Source organism: Petromyzon marinus, chromosome 33 (assembly GCF_048934315.1).
Source record: "Petromyzon marinus isolate PM22_M1 ecotype Great Lakes invasive population chromosome 33, UKy_Petmar_22M1.pri1.0, whole genome shotgun sequence".
NCBI classification, from domain to species: domain Eukaryota; kingdom Metazoa; phylum Chordata; class Hyperoartia; order Petromyzontiformes; family Petromyzontidae; genus Petromyzon; species Petromyzon marinus.
The window spans coordinates 3,888,928-3,910,071 of NC_133699.1; the positions used below are offsets into that span (position 1 = coordinate 3,888,928).

A 21,144-nucleotide genomic window follows, 5' to 3' on the forward strand; every position below is an offset into this window, starting at 1 on the left:
GACTGTCCCGGATTTTTTAGGTTGGGTCTTGTGGGGACATTTAATAATGGAAACAGATTAAATTAATCTGCAAAATTTGTGGCCACGGCCGGCGGGTTTAGCCAATTCCAATTTAGATCACCCACTAAAACTATTTCACCTTTAGGGAGGCCCCCAAAAAGCTCTCTCAGTGCAGATGCAGCTTCAACATCTTTCCCATTAGGCGGTCGATAGCAGCACACTACCAATATCTGTTGATTATTTGGGAGAGTTATTCTGAGAGCCAGACCTTCAAAGCAACATTTTTAAAAACAAGGAGTGAGCTAGTGAACATGCAATAGTATTACGGACATAGATGGCAATTCCACCTCCTTTAGATCCTCGGTCAAGCCAAAAAAGGTTGTAGTTGTCAATCGCAATCTGCAAGTCATTGACGGCAGGAGTGAGAAATGTTTCTGTTAGGCAAAAAATGTCCGGGACAAGATTTGCCACTTCCAGTTTTAGTTGACTTAATCACAAGCCCTCTGATATTGACATGTTGAACACCAACACCTTTCCTGCCAGAAAAATCTACAGAATTATATGAGTTATTTTCATTTGGGCCAGGATGAAGCTCACTACCACCCAGAAATAAGAAAAGTAGAATTAATAGTTTGCACAAGTATTTTCTGTGAAAGGATGAAGAGCGGTGAACCTTGGACGAATAGCAGTAGCTCGCAGATGGTGTTATTTTTAAGAGCAGAATGAAGTTTGGAAGGAGTACTGGTGAAGTAATGGGACAAAGATAGGGTTTAAAATTATACAATGATGGAGTGTAGAAGTGTATATGAGCTGATTCATTAGCAGGTATAGTGGCAAATCGAGCAACAAGTATGGACGCAAAGTAACGAGGGTAGCTGTTTGTAGAGTTGAGTGTGGCACTCGATATGGCCGGGAGGGACAGCAGTAGGATACACAGCAGGAGAATTGCCATCTCTAAAATATCCGGGGTAAACACAGATTTACACACAAGCGGAAAAGAAAAAATATATATACTTGTAGGCCGAGCGCGAGAAAATGTCTTGCCGCACTCGTCACACATGCACGGCTTCTCGCCCATGTGCTAGGGTTGAACAGCGCCCCCCCCCCAGACAGGGACAGCAGATTCTTGGCTGTTGTGGGCTCGGCTGAACTGCTTGCACCGCCTCCTTTCCCCGCCGCAGGATGGTGCTCGAGCTAGCCCTCCTTGAGCTCAGCCCACGACTGGAATGTCGTTTCTTGGCCTCTCGTGTCTCTGCTGCCCGACCAGACGACCCCACTGAAGCCCACACAGGGGACTCTTCATTCACGACCCTTGGCCGTCTTGACGATCTCCGTGAAGTTTTCCAGGAACATAGCTTGGGGTCCGTCACAATGTTGCCTTGGCAGGAACACAGCTTGGGGTCCGTGGCAATGTTGCCTTGGCAGGAACACAGCTTGGGGTCCGTGGCAATGTTGCCTTGGCAGGAACACAGCTTGGGGTCCGTGGCAATGTTGCCTTGGCAGGAACACAGCTTGGGGCCAGTAGCAATGTTGCCTTGGCATTTACACAGCTTGGGGTCCGTGGCAATGCTGCCCTGGCAGGAACACAGCCTGGGGTCCGTGGCAATGTTGCCTTGGCAGGAACACAGCTTGGGGTCCGTGGCAATGTTGCCTTGGCAGGAACACAGCTTGGGGTCCGTGGCAATGTTGCCTTGGCAGGAACACAGCTTGGAGTCCGTGGCAATGTTGCCATTGGCAGGAACACAGCTTGGAGTCCGTGGCAATGTTGCCTTGGCAGGAACACAGGTTGGGGTCCACGGCAATGTTGCCTTAGCTGGAACACAGCTTGTGGTCCGTCGCACTATTAACTAGGCCTCACTCAGGCTGCGCCATGGGCGCGATCAACCAGGCCTCACTCAGGCTGCGCCAGGTGCACGATTTACTAGGTCTCACTCAGGCTGCGCCAGGTGCACTGTCAACCAAGCCTCACTCAGGCTGCGCCTTGTGCATGATTAACTAGGCCTCTCTCAGGCTGCGCCAGGTGCACAATCCGCCAGGCCTCACCCAGGCAGTGTCATATGCACAACCAGGCCTCACTCAGGCCGTGCCACGTGTATGACCAACTAAGCCTCACTCAGGCTGCGCCTTGTGCATGATTTACTAGGCCTCACTCAGGCTGTGCCACGTGCACTATTAACTAGGCCTCACTCATGCTGCTCCAGGTGCACTATTAGCTAGGCCTCACTCAGGCTGCGCCAGGCGCACGATCTAGCTAGGCCACACTCAGGCTGCGCCAGGTGCACGACCAACCAGGCCCCACCCAGGCCGCACCAGGTGCACACACGAGTGCACATCACCACACCATCACACTTACACACGAGTGTACACCATCACACCATCACACACACACGAGTGCACAGCACCACACTTATCACACACACACAGAGTGCACATCACCACACCATCACACACAAAGAGTGCACATCACCACATCATCACACACATGAACGCAGAAGTCCCTCTCATCACGGCCACTCTCACACGGCTCAGTCACATACACGGCTCACACACAGCTCATTCTCAATCACATTTTTACACATTTTCACGCACAGTTTACACTCGCGCTGCTACACATGCCACCGCCGCCATCTGCAGTTGAGGATTCCAGATTAGGTTATTAAACTGACCCCCCAAAAAATTGATGGATCACTTGTATTGGTAACCAAATCCCTACCACGTATGAAGTGAACCTGCCTGCATGCAAGGAGGGACGGACAGATGGTCATGTCCAAAGGAAGTGCAGGCTCGTCAACTTTAGAATAAAACAAAAAATCCAGAAATAATTGCCATGTGTATATATTACAAAGATCCCCATATGGCCTTAACAGACTGTTGTGGCAAGGGCTGTTAGCGAGCATCGAGGAAGGCCGGCACGGGAGACGAGGGGGTGGATGGCCAGCACCACACCCAACCACCTTTGTCACCCCAGTGGCGATGTTTATATGCCGCATCAGGTACTCATTTGAGGCCGAGTCGACCTAGGGGAGGCCCAGGACCAGTTCAGATAATTGTCACTGTTGGCCGTGAGCGGGAATCGAACTCCGGTTGCCGGGTTCGTAGCACAGCGCACTAACCGCTAAACTACTGTTCACCACACAGTGATGCATTTATAGATACCCCATTGATTTCTAATGACCCTCTTCTCAACAGCTGTTTGAATATTGTGAAAGCAACAGCTCCATATCTAAGATAGGAGTGTGAGAAAACGCAATAAATGTATTGAGATTGGTGGGAGACAGACAATTTGAAAACGCAATTGGAGTACTCTAAAATTCCTCACTATTGCCCTTTGACGCGTAATAGGGTTGTACCCGTGTTGTTCGGCACGATGTCTGACATTTAGCTCCACGTTCTCTCGAGAAAAAGTTCCTAGCACGTGGAGCGAAGAAGGTTTTAGGACACGAAGTGAAACATTGGATATCGTGCCGAAAGAGCACGTGGTACAGCCCTCAAACTCAGAGCGCCGCTGCCCAGCACGACCGTAAAAACCGCCAAAGTGTTTATATTTAAAATAGCGTAGCTCCAGTGGCTTCCTAATATCGGAAGAGCGTTCCAGAGGGCCGCAGAAGCGCATCTGAAAGCACGCGATGCGGTGATGGTCTTTGTTTTCATGTGCTAGTTTGAAAACTCATTTATTTAAAACTGCTTTTTGTGTTTACTTTGTTGTCTTTTCCCCGCACCTCCAATTAGCACCGTTGGCTACGTACGATGCGAAAGAAGTTTAACGTACATACATACAGCCGACCGTCCCTTTTATATATCAATCACGTGAACGCACGTGGCATGTTAGCCCCCCCCACGGCTGCCCGAATGTGGTCCAGCATCTCATCCCCCTCTCGCTCCTCCTCACCCCGAGCAGGTTGCGTGGCACGTATCCCTCCCGATCGTCCAGGCGCACCCACCACCACTCCGTCTCCTCTTCGTCCCCTCGTCGCAGCGCGGTCAGGGCATCGCCCTCCCGCACCGTCAGCTCGTCCTCGCTCTCCGCCTCCAAGTCCCAGAGCGCGTACACCACCCCCTTGTTCATCACGCCCATCTTCTCTTGCACGCCTGCGAGCAACAGCGCCAAGTGCGCGCACACACGCACGCGCACACACACACACAAAGCACAACAATCAGTCCCCAATGCAGGCATACGAATTGTTGGGGGCAAGCGCCGTCAGCAAGCACTTGAGGCTCGCACCATGCCCGGCAGCCTTCGTCTCCCCAGTGCTGATGATTATACGCCGCATAAGGTACTCATTTGAGGCCCAGTAGACCTAGGGGAAGTCCTCGAATAGTTCAGATATCCGTCACTGATGTCAGCCATGGTTGGGAATTGGAACTCAGGTTGCCGGCTTTGTAGCACGGTGCGCTAACCAACATATTACCGGTCCCACTCCCAAATGGCCATGTAAACACACGCACGCACACACACACACGACCTGTTGTTGTTTTACCCAAGTGACGTGTCACTCATCTGTAACTCAGTTATCAAGTATTCTTGGTTCTTTCGGTAAAGTCACGTAGAAGGGAAACAATAAAATAAAAATACGAATATATTTTTATTATTTTATTGTTTCCCTTCTACGTGACTTTACCGAAAGAACCAAGAACATGAATCCCTGCAGTCACGAAAGCTTTAAATCAAAATTCAGTTATCATGGTCGCTTGATCACACGATTAGATGTTTGCTTCTTCATGAACTCAGAACTGTGAATCTGGTGATCTATATTTTACTCCTGGCAATGGCTAACATCAGTGGCAAATCACTTCTGAACCAGTCTTGGAGTCCCTCCACTTCAACTTACCTGAACTGCCACGCAAGGTCAAGTATGCCGAAGCAACACTCATGATCATGGAATGGCCTCTATTCAGGTGATTCACAAATGGGCTTAGACATTATTGAAAAAAAACATGTTATGCTCTTTTGAACACTGCACTACATGGTATTGGAGACAAGCTATACACTGGAAGTGCACAATGACTGCTGGCAAGCAAACACAATCCCTAGGGGTGAGGTTCAGGGTTAGTGTGTTGTTTAAAAATGGGACCATCCAAACTTGCCCTTGACAGATATTGCTTTACTCTTTGCAACAGTTTGGAAATGGCTTTTACTTCATATCTGCGGGCATAGTTCATTCCACAACGTCAATTCTCTGAAGCACACTTAACAAATATCAACCCCCGGTGGCCTGAAGTGTTACGCTGTCCACTTGCCAGTGTTCAAGTGCCTTTTGACAAAAATAGTCACCACCGTTGTAGTGGGAGCCCAGGGAGGGAAGAGGTGCTGTGGTAATTGAGACACGATATGGAGAGGTGTACGCTCACAATTACACCGAGACAGAAATAGAAACGCATAAATCAGGGTACAATACAAATCAGAGAGGCATCCTTATGACAATTAAGTAAAGGAAATGGGCATGAGCGGGGAACAACGCAAGACTGGCCTGTGGCAGATGGACGAGACTGATGATGGAATGGAAGCCAAGGAGAGAACGCGCCCTAAGAGATCGTCCACCGCGGAGATGGAACAGTGAGATCCGTTTGTGTGCAAGGAGCGCGATGAATTGTTGGCTACGTACATTGCGAGAGAAGTTCAACATGCGTACATATACGCGAGACCGTAAGAGATGGTGACGATGACCCCCGTACACACTGCTGAATGCAATACAGAAAACTGGAGCGTGGCTGCTGTGGGCGGCAGCAGCACCGGGCCACAAGGGACAATAACGGCGTGGGAAGGCCTTCGTCCAGCGGTGGACTGATCGTGGCCGACGGCGATAATGAACATCACGAGCACATGCAGGGATCACCCACCATAGAGGAACTGGTAGCACTGCTCGTAGCCCTCCTCCATCTCGTCGCACTTCTCGGCCGCCGTCTCCATGTCGCTCTGCGTGGCGGCGAACACGGCGGCGCCCGTCTCCACCAGGAAGCGGCACAGCTGCGTGCTGTTGCACGACGCGGCGCAGTGCAGCGGGGTCCTGGCACCAAGCGGCCGCGCGACGATCACGGTGAGACTAAAACAGGGACCGGCGACCTGCGGCCCCTCCGGAGCCGCAATGCGGCTCGCCGAGGGCTGCTTCGTGACGTTATTTATTAAGGACCACTGTCTCGTATTTCACCACGTGCATTGCGGCTCTTGAAATATTGAAGAAAAAAATGGCTATTTTTGTCACATTGGGTGTCGAACCCTGGACTAAGCTATTGTTATTGTACCAGGTAAGGCCCGCCGGGCTGTGTAGCTCTTTTTCACAAAATGAGAGTTCAACGGAGTGGGCTTATCGTGTGGAAATGTAGTGCAGCCAAATACTCTAAAACGCACGCGGTTTCTAATTGTGCAGAGAAAAACCGGAGGACCCGGAGAAAAATCCACCCGACCAAATATACAGGAGGCGTCAGGGTAGGGGTCGAACCCACAACCTCCTGTATACCAGGCGAGGTATGTAATATCTCGCCACCATGACGCAATGGTAATCTATTACCTTGTCACCACCACTATCATGACCTCATCCATACTCTCCTCAACCTCCCCGCCCCCACTCTGTGGGTCAAGACACTTATTTATCCACTGCTTCCCTAACAGTGCTTGACTTTGGAATTCCCTCCTATCATTTGATTTCCCAAACTCCATACAACCTTGCTCAATGCAAGAATTACATCAGCTTTTACGACTACACCTTTACAGGTGCCGTTTGTTTCCGGACACTTGACACGTTTGAGGACAAGGTCATCTCATCTCGTGTCTCCATGCGCCCACGATACCAGCCACCCCCCCCCCGCCCGCCCCCATCTCGTGTAGTTTGTGGGTGAGAAATGGACACGCGCACACACACACAGACACACACCATCCGTCACTGTCGCCGGCGTTGACGTTGACGCCGAACTGCACGAGGAAGCGAACGATGTTCATGTGCCCAGCGCACACCGCGTTGTGCAGCGCCGTGATGCCCTCGTCGTTGGGCCGGCTGGGGTCCTCCGCCTGCAGACAAAAATCCACTCTCGCTCGTACCAACTTTCCACCATACAAATGGAGCCGTGCCGGGGCCGTGCCGGGGCCGTGCCGGGGCCGTGCCGGGGCCGTGCCGGGGCCGTGCCGGGGGCGTTCTGAGGCCGCATGAAGCCAGCCCCAGTGTGGCTCAGCAAGCGCCGGTGATGTTTTTTTCCACCGTAGAAGCAGAGCCGTTGCCGCTAACGTCAAGGGAAATGAACGAGTCGATATGTCTACGGAGGTTACTCGATGACGCTGTCCTCACAGTGTACGTGCCGGCTAACGTAATAACGCAGTGACCTAGTCGAGACACATGTAGGTGACGCCAATGACGCTGTGTACTCACAGTGTATGTACCGACTAACGTAATAACGCAGTGACCGAGTCGAGACACATGTAGATGACGCCAATGACGCTGTGTACTCACAGTGTACGTACCGACTAACGTAATAATGCAGTGACCTAGTCGAGACACATGTAGATGACGCCAATGACGCTGTGTACTCACAGTGTACGTGCCGACTAACGTAATAACGCAGTGACCTAGTCGAGACACATGTAGATGACGCCAATGACGCTGTGTACTCACAGTGTATGTACAGACTAACGTAATAACGCAGTGACCTAGTCGAGACACATGTAGATGACCCCAATGACGCTGTGTACTCACAGTGTACGTGCCGGCTAACGTAATAATGCAGTGACCTAGTCGAGACACATGTAGATGACCCCAATGACGCTGTGTACTCACAGTGTACGTGCCGGCTAACGTAATAATGCAGTGACCTAGTCGAGACACATGTAGATGACGCCAATGACGCTGTGTACTCACAGTGTACGTGCCGACTAACGTAATAACGCAGTGACCTAGTCGAGACACATGTAGATGACGCCAATGACGCTGTGTACTCACAGTGTATGTACAGACTAACGTAATAACGCAGTGACCTAGTCGAGACACATGTAGATGACCCCAATGACGCTGTGTACTCACAGTGTACGTGCCGGCTAACGTAATAATGCAGTGACCTAGTCGAGACACATGTAGATGACGCCAATGACGCTGTGTACTCACAGTGTACGTGCCGGCTAACGTAATAACGCAGTGACCGAGTCGAGACACATGTAGGTGACGCCAATGACGCTGTGTACTCACAGTGTACGTACCGACTAACGTAATAATGCAGTGACCTAGTCGAGACACATGTAGGTGACGCCAATGACGCTGTGTACTCACAGTGTACGTACCGACTAACGTAATAACGCAGTGACCGAATCGAGACACATATAGATGACGCCAATGACGCTGTGTACTCACAGTGTATGTACAGACTAACGTAATAACGCAGTGACCTAGTCGAGACGCATGTAGATGACGCCAATGACGCTGTGTACTCACAGTGTATGTACAGACTAACGTAATAACGCAGTGACCTAGTCGAGACACATGTAGGTGACGCCAATGACGCTGTGTACTCACACTGTATGTACCGGCTAACGTAATAATGCAGTGACCTAGTCGAGACACATGTAGGTGACGCCAATGACGCTGTGTACTCACAGTGTACGTGCCGACTAACGTAATAACGCAGTGACCGAATCGAGACACATGTAGATGACGCCAATGACGCTGTGTACTCAGTGTATGTACAGACTAACGTAATAACGCAGTGACCTAGTCGAGACGCATGTAGATGACGCCAATGACGCTGTGTACTCACAGTGTATGTACAGACTAACGTAATAACGCAGTGACCTAGTCGAGACGCATGTAGATGACGCCAATGACGCTGTGTACTCACAGTGTATGTACAGACTAACGTAATAACGCAGTGACCTAGTCGAGACGCATGTAGGTGACGCCAATGACGCTGTGTACTCACAGTGTACGTACCGACTAACGTAATAACGCAGTGACCTAGTCGAGACGCATGTAGGTGACCCCAATGACACTGTGTACTCACAGTGTATGTACAGACTAACGTAATAACGCAGTGACCTAGTCGAGACGCATGTAGGTGACGCCAATGACGCTGTGTACTCACAGTGTATGTACAGACTAACGTAATAACGCAGTGACCTAGTCGAGACGCATGTAGGTGACGCCAATGACGCTGTGTACTCACAGTGTATGTACAGACTAACGTAATAACGCAGTGACCTAGTCGAGACGCATGTAGGTGACGCCAATGACGCTGTGTACTCACAGTGTACGTACCGACTAACGTAATAATGCAGTGACCTAGTCGAGACGCATGTAGGTGACGCCAATGACGCTGTGTACTCACAGTGTACGTACCGACTAACGTAATAATGCAGTGATCGAGTCGAGACGCATGTAGGTGACGCCAATGACGCTGTGTACTCACAGTGTACGAACTGACATAAAACTCAATGAAGGAGTCATTGGCCCCAGTCCCTGGCCCTGCTTGGCCTCGAGTAAAATTCAGTTGTCTCGTGAGGACACTGCATCATGTTTTGGTTCCAGCTCAGCATAGCAAATAGCCAGTGGAAAACCACCCGTACCATGACTGACCGCCCTGCATTAGATCGGCTAGAAGGTGCTGGTGGAAATGGGTTATTACTGACAAAACCGAATGTAGCAGATGACCGCTGCTGCAATACACTGGGTTGCAGCCAAGGTCATTCGGTTGAAGCATTTGATATGCAATCAAGGGCGATCGCAACTTAAATCGCATTTGTATCGTTGTAATGGTTAATGTCGCAAAAATGAACAGCAATAAAGGCGTGTTTTTTTCACACTGAGCACAGACATCCTGGCATATGATATCTTGGCAAATTTCCATAATGGACACTTCATTTAGGTGCAGTAACATTATCATTGGGCCTCCTTTAAAAAATTGCAAAATCTGTTCATTTAAACTTCATTTGGAGCTTTCGTGACTGCAGAAATTACTCTTTGGTTCTTTGGTTCTTTGGGTTATTTTTGTAGCAGAGGCAGTTTCACCAAATGTGTGGGTTGGCCAAAATGTAATTTTTTTTAATATATAATCTTCAAAGTCTATATTATAAAACAGGTCAGCACCTAGTTAAAGTGATTTTAAAAAATAATGACCTGAAGTGTATGTAGCCATGTGCTTCTGGGTTAAGTAATTTAAAGTTACAAGTTATTTGGTGTCCGTGTTACGATCATGTAACACTTGAATTACGTCCTGTCCATCCAATCTGCAGTGAAGTGCAACCCCCTACTTTGCCGTGATCTTAATGAAAACGCTGCATCTCGGCAGCATGCGGTGGTCAAGAACGTGAAATAAAATCAAGCGAAATTACGTGTCAAGCTTGTACCACCAAGACAAACACGGCAAATGAGATGCTGCCACCTCTTAACTGTGCAGCTTGGCGAAAGTAATTTTAAAATATCTAATTAAATTGTTGGGCATTCCAATACTGAGGAACGTACCATCGATGCGGATTTTGTAGGATTCAAGGGGTGTTTTCCAAAGGCCCTTTGAATCTCGGGGTATTTTGTTCCCCAAAATTATATTCATCAACTCACGGCCACTCGTCAGTTTTAATTCCTCTAATGTACCCGTGACATTTCAGGCAAGTAATTTAGATGTATATCTGAAGTTTAAATGAGATAGCACAACCCCTAACCTTATTCAGTACCTACCTCTGTTTTTACACCTTATCTGTAATAGGATGATTTTCTTGTAGACATTTGTATTTGTATCTGTAATTGCACTAGTATCATTTACTGACGTTATTTATTTTCCTAATTTACTACCTTGAAAGCGTTCCAGTTCAGCCTTTAACCACAATTCAACCACATTAAACATGATGCATTGCTATCGCTAATTTCATTATAACTTCTTTTTTTTACTTATCGTGAATTCTCTTACCATTAAAATTCTATTCCACGGTGTCCTAAACTAACAATCTCCGGATAAACATTTTCTGGATGGTCCAGCTTTGGAATGCTTGGCCAGTTCCACGTATTAAATTTTACATACAGTGAGGGAAAAAAGTATTTGATCCCCTGCTGATTTTGTACGTGTGCCCACTGACAAAGAAATGATCTGTCTATAATTTTAATGGTAGGTTTATTTGAACAGTGAGAGACAGAATAACAACAAAGAAATCCAGAAAAATGCGTGTCAAAATTGTTATAAGTTGATTAGCATTTTAATGGGGGAAATAAGTATTTGACCCCTCTGCAAAACATGACTTAGTACTTGGTGGCAAAACCCTTGTTGGCAATCACAGAGGTCAGACATTTCTTGTAGTTGGCCACTAGATTTGCACACATCTCAGGAGGGATTTTGTCCCACTCCTCTTTGCAGATCTTCTCTAAGTCATTAAGGTTTCGAGGCTGACGTTTGGCAAGTCGAACCTTCAGCTCCCTCCACAGATTTTCTATGGGATTAAGGTCTGGAGACTGGCTAGGCCACTCCAGGACCTTAATGTGCTTCTTCTTGAGCCACTCCTTTGTTGCCTTGGCCGTGTGTTTTGGGTCATTGTCATGCTGGAATACCCATCCACAACCCATTTTCAATGCCCTGACTGAGGGAAAGAAGTTCTCACCCAAGATTTGACGGTACATGGCCCCGTCCATCGTCCCTTTGATGCGGTGAAGTTGTCCTGTCCCCTTAGCAAAGCATAATGTTTCTACCTCCATGTTTGACGGTGGGGATGGTGTTCTTGGGGTCATAGGCAGCATTCCTCCTCCTCCAAACACGGCGAGTTGAGTTGATGCCAAAGAGCTCCATTTTGGTCTCATCTGACCACAACACTTTCACCCAGTTGTCCTCTGAATCATTCAGATGTTCATTGACAAACTTCAGACGGGCATGTATGATGTGCTTTCTTGAGCAGGGGGACCTTGCGGGCGCTGCAGGATTTCAGTCCTTCACGGCGTAGTGTGTTACCAATTGTTTTCTTGGTGACTATGGTCCCAGCTGGCTTGATATCATTGACAAGATCCTCCCGTGTAGTTCTGGGCTGATTCCTCACCATTCCTATGATCATTGCAACTCCACGAGGTGAGATCTTGCATGGAGCCCCAGGTCGAGGGAGATTGACAGTTATTTTGTGTTTCTTACATTTGCGAATAATCGCACCAACTGTTGTCACCTTCTCACCAAGCTGCTTGGCAATGGTCTTGTAGCCCATTCCAGCCTTGTGTAGGTCTACAATCTTGTCCCTGACATCCTTGGAGAGCTCTTTGGTCTTGGCCATGGTGGAGAGTTTGGAATCTGATTGATTGAGTGCTTCTGTGGACAGGTGTCTTTTATACAGGTAATAAGCTGAGATTAGGAGCACTCCCTTTACGAGTGTGCTCCTAATCTCAGCTCGTTACCTGTATAAAAGACACCTGGGAGCCAGAAATCTTTCTGATTGAGAGGGGGTCAAATACTTATTTCCCTCATTAAAATGCAAATCAACTTATAACATTTTTGACATGTGTTTTTCTGGATTTTTTTGTTGTTATTCTGTCTCTCACTGTTCAAATAAACCTACCATTAAAATTATAGACTGATCATTTCTTTGTCAGTGGGCAAAGGTACAAAATCAGCAGGGGATCAAATACACTAAAATTCTGCGCAGACAGGGCCAACAATCCGCAATGTGATCTTGAAAAACTGGGATAAATTCGGGGTGCCCTGGTATACATATACACAAACAAAACTTCGCTACTTCTGTGAACATGCAGTTTAGCCCATTTACAGCTTGTAATGTTGATTTATTTTGCTAATATTTTGTGATGACAAAATATACAACCCTGCGGGTTGGCCGCACGAAGAAGCGTGACAGAACGGACGACAAGATAAAAAAAAACACGGACATCGTGGCGGGCAAGCGAATCGGCAACTCGGCAGACGCAATGTCGGCGGCGGCGGCGGCGGCGCTGACCTCGTAGATGACGCGCTGCACCAGGTCAAACTCCCCCTCGAGGGACGCGTCCAGCAGCAGGGCCAGAGGGTTGAACTTGACACGATCGCCCGTGCCCGTGCGCTCCGAGCCCGGCTTCTTCAGGTTTGTCCGCTTGTTCTACACACACGCCGTAAGTTGAGGATTTTATCGAATTTATGTACGTATTTTGAATTTCTTTTGCACCGTACGTAGCCAAATCGGAGGTGGGGGGTAGGACAACAAAGCAAGCACAAAAAGTTATTTTAAAGAATGCCCATATTGTTGCGTACTTGTGAAAAGTAACAATGTTATCCTTCATCGATTGGTTATGGCCGTGGAAATTATTATCAGATTTCACGATACAATATATACGTTTATATATAAATAATAATTAATCAAACAGCACTTTTGTCAATCCACTTACAGATGAAGGTCTCTGCATGCCTTTCAGTCAAGGGAGGTTGTTTGACGATATTTCACCGTGCTGGACCAGGTCAAATATCACTCGCCACTGATTTTAGTCATGGTCATATCTCAAGCCACCAGGCTCATAGCGCAGTGTGACAACCACAGTGCCACCATTCCACGCCATGTACGTTTATATGCGCATATAATAGTAATAATTACTATTATATTCTTGGTTCTTTGGGTAAAGTCACGTAGAAGGGAAACAATAAAATAATAAAAATATTATTGGTTCTTTTGGTAAAGTCACTTAGAAGGGAATATTATTGTTTTATATTATTATTGTTTTATATTTTTATTATTTTATTGTTTCTCTTCTACGTGACTTTACCGAAAGAACCAAGAATATGAATCCCTGCAGTCACGAAAGCTTTAAATCAAAAATTACTATTATGTTTATTTACCCAAGAAAGCTACACCAAGTCACAATACTCTTTCAAGAGGGTTTGTGCATTATGATCTTTTCACTCGCGAGTATGATTGGCTTGTGCGAGGACATTGGAGAATCCGGAAAATATGCACGAGTATGAGGGGGTAGCGTTGAAATCTGCCCAAAAAATTGATGCAAGAATCCATTGCTGAACTATGATCACCTCGCCACTTTAAAGCCCAAGCCTAAAACTCCTGGTATTCTCAACCAGTCGCGCATCCAAGTTCCAATCAGGCTTAACCATCCATAGACCCCGAGATCTTAATAATGTCGTCCCAATCTTGGCTATTCGGTCGAAGATACCTGTGAAAACCAGGCCACAAAATATTTAAAAAAATCACTGCCTGAACAGCCGTGCTTACAGGTGGCAGGGTAGGTGGGAAGACGATGGGAGGCTTCAGGTCTTCCGGGTCGAGCTCCGGCTCCGGATCCTCAAATAAGTAGTGGGAGGGCAGCGTCAGATGGTCCTCGATCGAGTCTTCCGCGCCAATGTCACTGGGCGTTGTCACATCCTCCTCCGCCGAGTCGTTGTTGTTTGGCTCCTCTTCTCCTTGGGTGCTGGTCCCATCAGCCTGCTCCTCATCTGTCGACGATGGCGTCGTTGCTGCCACGCTGGTACCACTGACAAAAACGAAGAAATAACTGTTCATACGGGGGTTTTTTTTTTGGGTTAGATCGCGTAAAATATATAAATGTATCATTAATCCCACCACCACCCGACACAGCCAACTAGTAAGGGTTGTCACGTAAACAGAACGTGTCAATTCGTTACTAGAACAGCACACCGGTGTTGGAGAGCTAAGCCACAACATTTACAATCTGATTACGACGTTTATAATTATACAATCTAACCCAAAAAATTATGGATGATATTGGCCACAAAAGCCTACGTGTTCAACTACAAAACATACTAATCCGATTCCTATTTAGTCCAAATTTAACATCAAATTTCACCTTAGTTGCTTGTATTTGTTAAGACACATGTTGCTGAGGCTGTGTTTTACCAGAATGATTTTCAGATGAAACGTACAATTCTACAAATGACATTTTTTTCTGGTGATATAAAAGTTTGCTATAACTACAACATTTAAAAAATCAGTTGTTATAATAGAGTGAATGAAATAATTAACATGATCGAGGACCAATACGAATTATGGAATGATTGCAATCATCCTCGACCATTTTATTCAGTTTTTCCTCATTATAAGGATACTTTTCGATTTAAAGCTTTCGTGACTGCAGGGATTCATATTGTTGGTTCTTTGGTAAAGTCACGTAGTAGGGAAATAATAAAATAACAAAAATAAAACAGCAAGAAAATGTTCTTGCTGTGGTTTTTAAAACGGATGATGATTGCTTGTGCTGCAATCGAAACATCGTGAGAATTATTTTTATTATTTCCCTTCTACGTAACCTTACCGAAAGAACCAAAAATATAAGGATACTTGTTTGTACTCCCAGTTTTGGCAATTATACAAGAGCTATGCATTTTTTGTTTGACTACTAAAGAGCACAATTAACGTAGGTATTTTCGGGAGCGAAAAAAACTAAATAATTTACGTTCAAAATTGGAATCTAGTTAAATTAACCTGCTGATAGGCAACAAAGAAAATCAATACATTCTTCTGCAAATCACGTAAAGTTTGAAGTTCATGCATTAAACATGTGCAAAGAAAGCACTTCTCTGCACATAATGAACTATTCTCCTCCAATAGTGCTCGCATTGAACCAGCAAACTTGTGGACAATGAGTTGCAATGAACTCTATTTATTGCAGAGAAATTTAATAGTGTGAGCTCCACACCGAGCCATCGCATCATCCCAACACTCCCGCTGTATTGTTTCAGAGTAACTCATTGGATCAATAACAATTCTGCAGCTGTGCAAGGGTCCGATAATGCAACAATACGATGTACAAAGATAGGGGCATGTTATGGCCCGTTGGCTGGCTGCTGCATTACCAAAACAGAAAGGGTTTATTGCGCAGACTTGTTTTCTTTAATATTTTTTTTTATTCTTACCATTACTCATAGCAATCCTGATGGGCTCCCTGCGTACCTGCCAGGGCTGTTGGGGAGAGCGTTATCATTGAGGTCCCCCGGTGGCGTTCCCGATGGTGCGAGGGGGATGGAGGCAGGAGGAGGTGGTTGCTGAGGCGCTGGGTCGAGCTCACCAGGTATGTACTCACTGCCGTCCGAGTCCAGGCTCAAAAAAGCCGTGCTCGAATTCTGCTGCCCGTACTGCGATCAATGAGGCACGCGCACAAGAACACCAATGGCTTGTGAACTATGAGATGCGTATTGAAAAATTGTAGACTAGGGACATTTATCAACACGAGAGCAAATGCGCACGCAAGGCAAACACCTTCAATAATTAATTTTCTTCTTCCCAAATAAAAAAATTATGGTAATTGAAATTCATACAGCATCTAGCGGCATATATTACAATGCATATTAAAACCAAAGAGCTATTTTTTATGCAATTTAGTTTATGGAAGCATATTTTTAAACAAGCCTCACTGCTAGAAGACCATTTTTCAGGAGGTTCCTGCTTTGGGGTGTTTTTCAAATTACAAACCCATGCATACAAAGATATAATATTTAAAGGTCTGCACAGGTGGATACAAGATCCATCACTCTACTCCCACCTCCCAACTCAGGCCAACAACAGCCATGAAATATTATAGCCATTGCTCTACAAGCATCTTGAGATTAGGTCGCATTTGGATGCTATAGAAATCCAAATCGCTTCGTATTTGTTTTGAATTTACAAAACACCGTGAAGCTCAGCTGGTTTGGGAGTCTCACATTATCTTCATGATATGCCAACCCTTGTCTCCAAAAGTGCCAGATTAAAGGCGTGCTGTACCATGCCCGGCACAAACCAAACACCCTGATCATCATAGTCGCCATCATCATCATGTTTCAGGCAGGTAAGCGTGCAACGGCAAGCCCTTCTCTCCGCTTTGAAAACAATTCGCCGAACTCACGTCATACGGCGCATACGTGGGCAGAGGCGGTGCGATCTGCCCGAAGTCGCGTGCCGCACCCTCCTCCAGCACGGACAGCGTCAAGCGCTGGTACTGCAACTTCTGCAGAAGGTGTCCCGGGCTGGTCTGATGGTGCAACAAAGAGGCGGCGACCCCTCCACCGCCTCCTCCTCCGCCGCCGCCGCCGCCGCCTCCGCCGCCGCCACCCAACCCTCCCAGGCTGCCCCCGAACCCCGTGCCGGATGTCTCTGGCTCGGCGATGGAGCCGCGCTTCTTGAGGGGCCGTGGGGCATGCTGGAGCTTGCGCCGCAGCGCCTCCAGGTCGGGGTCGTTCTGGCCGCGGAGCGGGGACATGCTGATTGGCATCAGCTTGGTGGGGCTCAGTGGCCGGGGAGGGTCGGCGTCTGTGCCCGAGGCTGTGGTGGGCATCGAAGCGAAGGGGGAAGCGTTGAGGTGTAAAAGGTGTATCAATTCATCCACTGTCCCCTAACGATTTTTTATGAATTGTCGTCACGCAGCATTCATGATTCCAATTGAGAATACATTTAAAAACTGAAGAGGTGAATGGAGAACCTCTACTGCTTGCAGAGATCACATGATTCCACAATACTACGTAAATAAAAAGGTGAATTATTTTACACAATTTGATCCACACACATAAATTGCTATTCAATGATTAATCCATGTGATTCAATCAATTTTCGCAATGGAGGCTCACCATCCGTTGTGAGAATAGATAAAATAACATCTTTCCTTTGCATGGTAATCTCAGGAACAGTACGTTTCACAAAAAGTGGTGACCTGATGTCTCAAGGTGGTGAGAAGGTAGGATAATACTCTTTGGTTCTATTCGGTAAAGTCACGTAAAAAAAAACAACAAAAAATAAAAAAATTCACGACGTTTCGGCCACAACACAAATGGCCTTCATCAGGTGAAGGGACCAGACTGTCTCGAGGACAGCGCTGGAGTGAACACAGCCAAGCTCAGGCCGCGACCTTTAAGCTGTGTGAGAGGAAGCAGAGCGCCTTTACAAAGGAATTAGCATAAAAAATTTGCATTTAATTGGCGGACTTAGCATGATGAACGATGTACAGGGGGGGGAGCATGTGCAGACCCGCGAGGGGGAGTTTACATATTGATGGTGTGAAAATGGAATTTAAGCAGCTGCGAAAGTTTGGGATACCACTACTTGAAAAAATATACTGTACCATTGAAAATTAGTTTAATGTTTGGTTTGATTCAGAACATCTTTCCAATGGTTGCTTAATTTGAAACCATCCTCTCGGTTGAAATTGTGTCTGTGTTTGTAAATCTGAATTGCCTCGTGAACAAATCTCTGATAAAAACCCGTGGTTTTGCAAAGAACCTTGGTATCGGAGAAAATTATATCGTGATCACCCACAGTGTTGTAACAGTGATCAGCTACGGCAGAAGAATTCGTTCTGCCGTGTTTCAAATCTCAGGGTGAGGTATATCATTAACGCGCATGTTCCCGCGACCAATAATACGTTTCATAGTCGATGCTTGGGTCCGAAGTGCAATGCAAATTTTCAGTTAATAAACAAAATAGCTAATCAGTTCATAAAACAAATCAATACTGTTTGTGTGTGTGTGTATATAATACCTGGGCCTATGCTTGAAGTTAATCCTTCCATTTCCAACTCCCTGTCCTCTTGCAGAGTCCGTGGAATCGGCAGTCCGTAAGGCAGTGGTGGACTGTAAGGGGGCCGTGCGGGGTCGTACGCTGGTAAAGGTTTCACCGGCGGCTTTTGGATGCTGCCAGCCGCCGAGGCTGGCTTCCCATACCCTTTAAACAGTTGGAGGCAGATGCACAACAAGACAGATATATATATTACGGTATGTCCATTGAATCATTGCAAAGACGAAGATCTCCCTCATCCTGAACAGACTTTTAGGGCAAGTGCTGTTAAGCGAGCACCTATGAAGGCCGGCACAGTGCACGAAGGGGTGGGTGGTCAGCACCACGCCAGACTCCTTTTGTCTCCCCATTGATGGTGTTAACACACCGTACCAGGTACTAATTTGAGGCTCAGTCGACCTAGGGGAGGCCCGGAACCAATTCAGATAATCGTCACTGTTGTTGGCCGTGAATGGGAATCGAGCTCGGGCTGCCGGGTTCGCAGTGCAGCACGCCAACCGCTGCACTTCCGATCATTGCATACACACAGCCGCACACACATCCACACACTCATTGCAGTGAAAATATATCTTCTTGATTTATGCTACAATATAATTGAGTGCCTCTGACCAAAACATCCAGAATGCACCCTATGTCATATACTAAACTATTTGTATTTTACAAGGGAAGGCCCTGCTGAGCGATATCGCTCCTTTTCAGAAGCAACCTGGCCACAATCAGAATCGGAATCTTGATTTATCCTGGAGAAGCTCTTTTTCATACTTGTCCTGTATTTCACAGATGTCCAGTACAAATGATAGCTCAACTTAGTGGCTTATCACGTGGTAATGTATTGCAGCCAAATACTCCCGAATACTGGAGGTTCAGTCGGCTTGAGCCTGGACAGTGTTGGAAAGGTGGCCACCATGCACAATCAGTTGCTATAGGTGGCTGCGGGACTGTGCCAAACTGTGATTTTTGCACACAGCGTTGAAATGCGGTGTTTTTTTCTGGAAGACTTTGCTGTTTTTTCTAGGATTTTTTTCTGTTGCGTGTAGTCACTGTTAAGATGTTTCTTGTTCATGTTTTTGTTTTGTTGCGATTGCACCCTTGTCAAGAGCCGCATGGCTCACAGGGTTATACCTAATTTATGAAATTGAAATGATCGGAAAAGGGCAATGCAGCAAAACCCATTGTAACGTGGATTTCTGTGCTCCGATATTTATTCTTCCCTCCTTCACCAACGTGCATTGACCAGCATGGTGAAATATGGGGAAATAACCTCTACAAACTGATTGTGTTATACATGCACAAAAAAGTGTTTATATGTATAGATACATAATGCTTAAAATAATTTCACCGATGAATGCCAGTAAAAGTGGCAACTCTGAGGAATCCTTTGCAAAACTGCAAAAAATGACACCAACTATATCATCAGAAGCTGCTGGTTTATGTCAGCGATAAATTTACGTGGAGATATTTTATACAAATAGTGGTGGGTAGTTAACACTGCGCTACGAACCCGGTGACGTGAGTTTGATTCCTGGCCTGTGGCGAGTGATATTTGAACGGGTCCTTCACAAACCCGTACTAACCAGCATAGCAAATCATGGTCAAACAACCCCCATGACCAGCAGTTATTTGACGAAGTGTTGCAAATTATTAATATATTATTTGTATGCGGCTCAGAACAGAAAGTCATTAATCCTGTCAAACAACCACTTAAAAAACACACACGATCAAGGAGCACATCAGGAGAAAGCCCAAGTGGCAAATACTCGCCAGCAGTAAGCACCCTTGTGATGGCTTTCCACGTTCGCAGCGCTATAGCAATTGTCATTATTACCGCAAGCATCCACCCGCTCTCTCACCTGCCGCGGCCGCCCCTGGCAGCTGCCGGCCCTGATTCTTGCCAAGCGCGGACAGCATGGCGTGCTGCAGCTGACGGGAGGGGCCTGCGTGCTGCGTGTACATCGAGTAAATGGAGCTGGAGTCGAGCGTGGGCGGTGGCGCCTGCTTGCGCGGCGACTGCGACCTCTGCAGGCTGTCGGTCGGGCTGGGCGAGGGCCGAGTGGCGGCCACTAGGACGCCCGGCGGGGCGACGTCCGCCCGCGCCTCCAGGTAAGGGCCGCTGCTGCCACTGCCCCCGGACTGCAACGAAGGTCTCGGGCTGCCGGAGGTGATCCCCTGCGGTCCGGGCTGCAGGTACGACCTCGCTTCGCCCGCTTGAGGGTAGCCGCTGCTGCCGCCGCCACCACCGCTGCCGATTGTGCTGCCGCAGCTACTGGATACCTGCTGCTGCGACAGAGGACTTCCGGACCCCAACTGGTATTGAGGTCTCGGGCCGCTGCCACCACTGACGAGGGATGGCGGGTACACTTGCGACTGCGTGTACGGGGTACTGCTGCCGTCACCCTGCTGCTGCAGGTAAGGGCTGCTCACTCCTGACTTTGACTGGGTGAAGAGCGCGCTCGATGGCGGCTGCATTGGGGGGTGATAGGGCTGCTGGAGGGATGAGGAGGACGACGAGGAGCCAGTGGACAGGGCAGGGGAAGCTGGGCGCGGTGGCAGCTGTGTCTGGGGAGCCAGCCCGCTCGGGGGTACCACGATCCGCTGCTGGATCTAGGGAACGATGCCAGCGGGAACATGAACCAGGTCATTTCTGGTAAGCGCACTAACAACGAACGTCGGCGCTACCTTTATTCAACATAACTCGGTTATTTTTTTCAACTTCA

The 21,144-nt window shown here is 47.4% G+C and overlaps 1 protein-coding gene across 4 annotated transcripts in view; it reads right to left on the reverse strand.

The window, feature by feature from the left end:
* LOC116948329 (apoptosis-stimulating of p53 protein 1-like) overlaps positions 1-21,144 on the reverse strand; it is a 60,160-nt gene that overhangs the window by 5,222 nt on the left and 33,794 nt on the right. For all 4 annotated transcript variants that reach the window (XM_032964890.2, XM_032964891.2, XM_032964889.2 and 1 more), the window contains 9 exons: positions 20,281-21,031; positions 18,395-18,577; positions 16,770-17,185; positions 15,839-16,020; positions 14,144-14,402; positions 12,887-13,024; positions 6,870-7,003; positions 5,839-6,005; positions 3,890-4,089 (listed from right to left, as the gene is read on the reverse strand). In XM_032964890.2, coding sequence (XP_032820781.2) covers positions 3,890-4,089; positions 5,839-6,005; positions 6,870-7,003; positions 12,887-13,024; positions 14,144-14,402; positions 15,839-16,020; positions 16,770-17,185; positions 18,395-18,577; positions 20,281-21,031 — 2,430 coding nt within the window. The remainder of the gene's footprint in view (positions 1-3,889; positions 4,090-5,838; positions 6,006-6,869; positions 7,004-12,886; positions 13,025-14,143; positions 14,403-15,838; positions 16,021-16,769; positions 17,186-18,394; positions 18,578-20,280; positions 21,032-21,144) is intronic.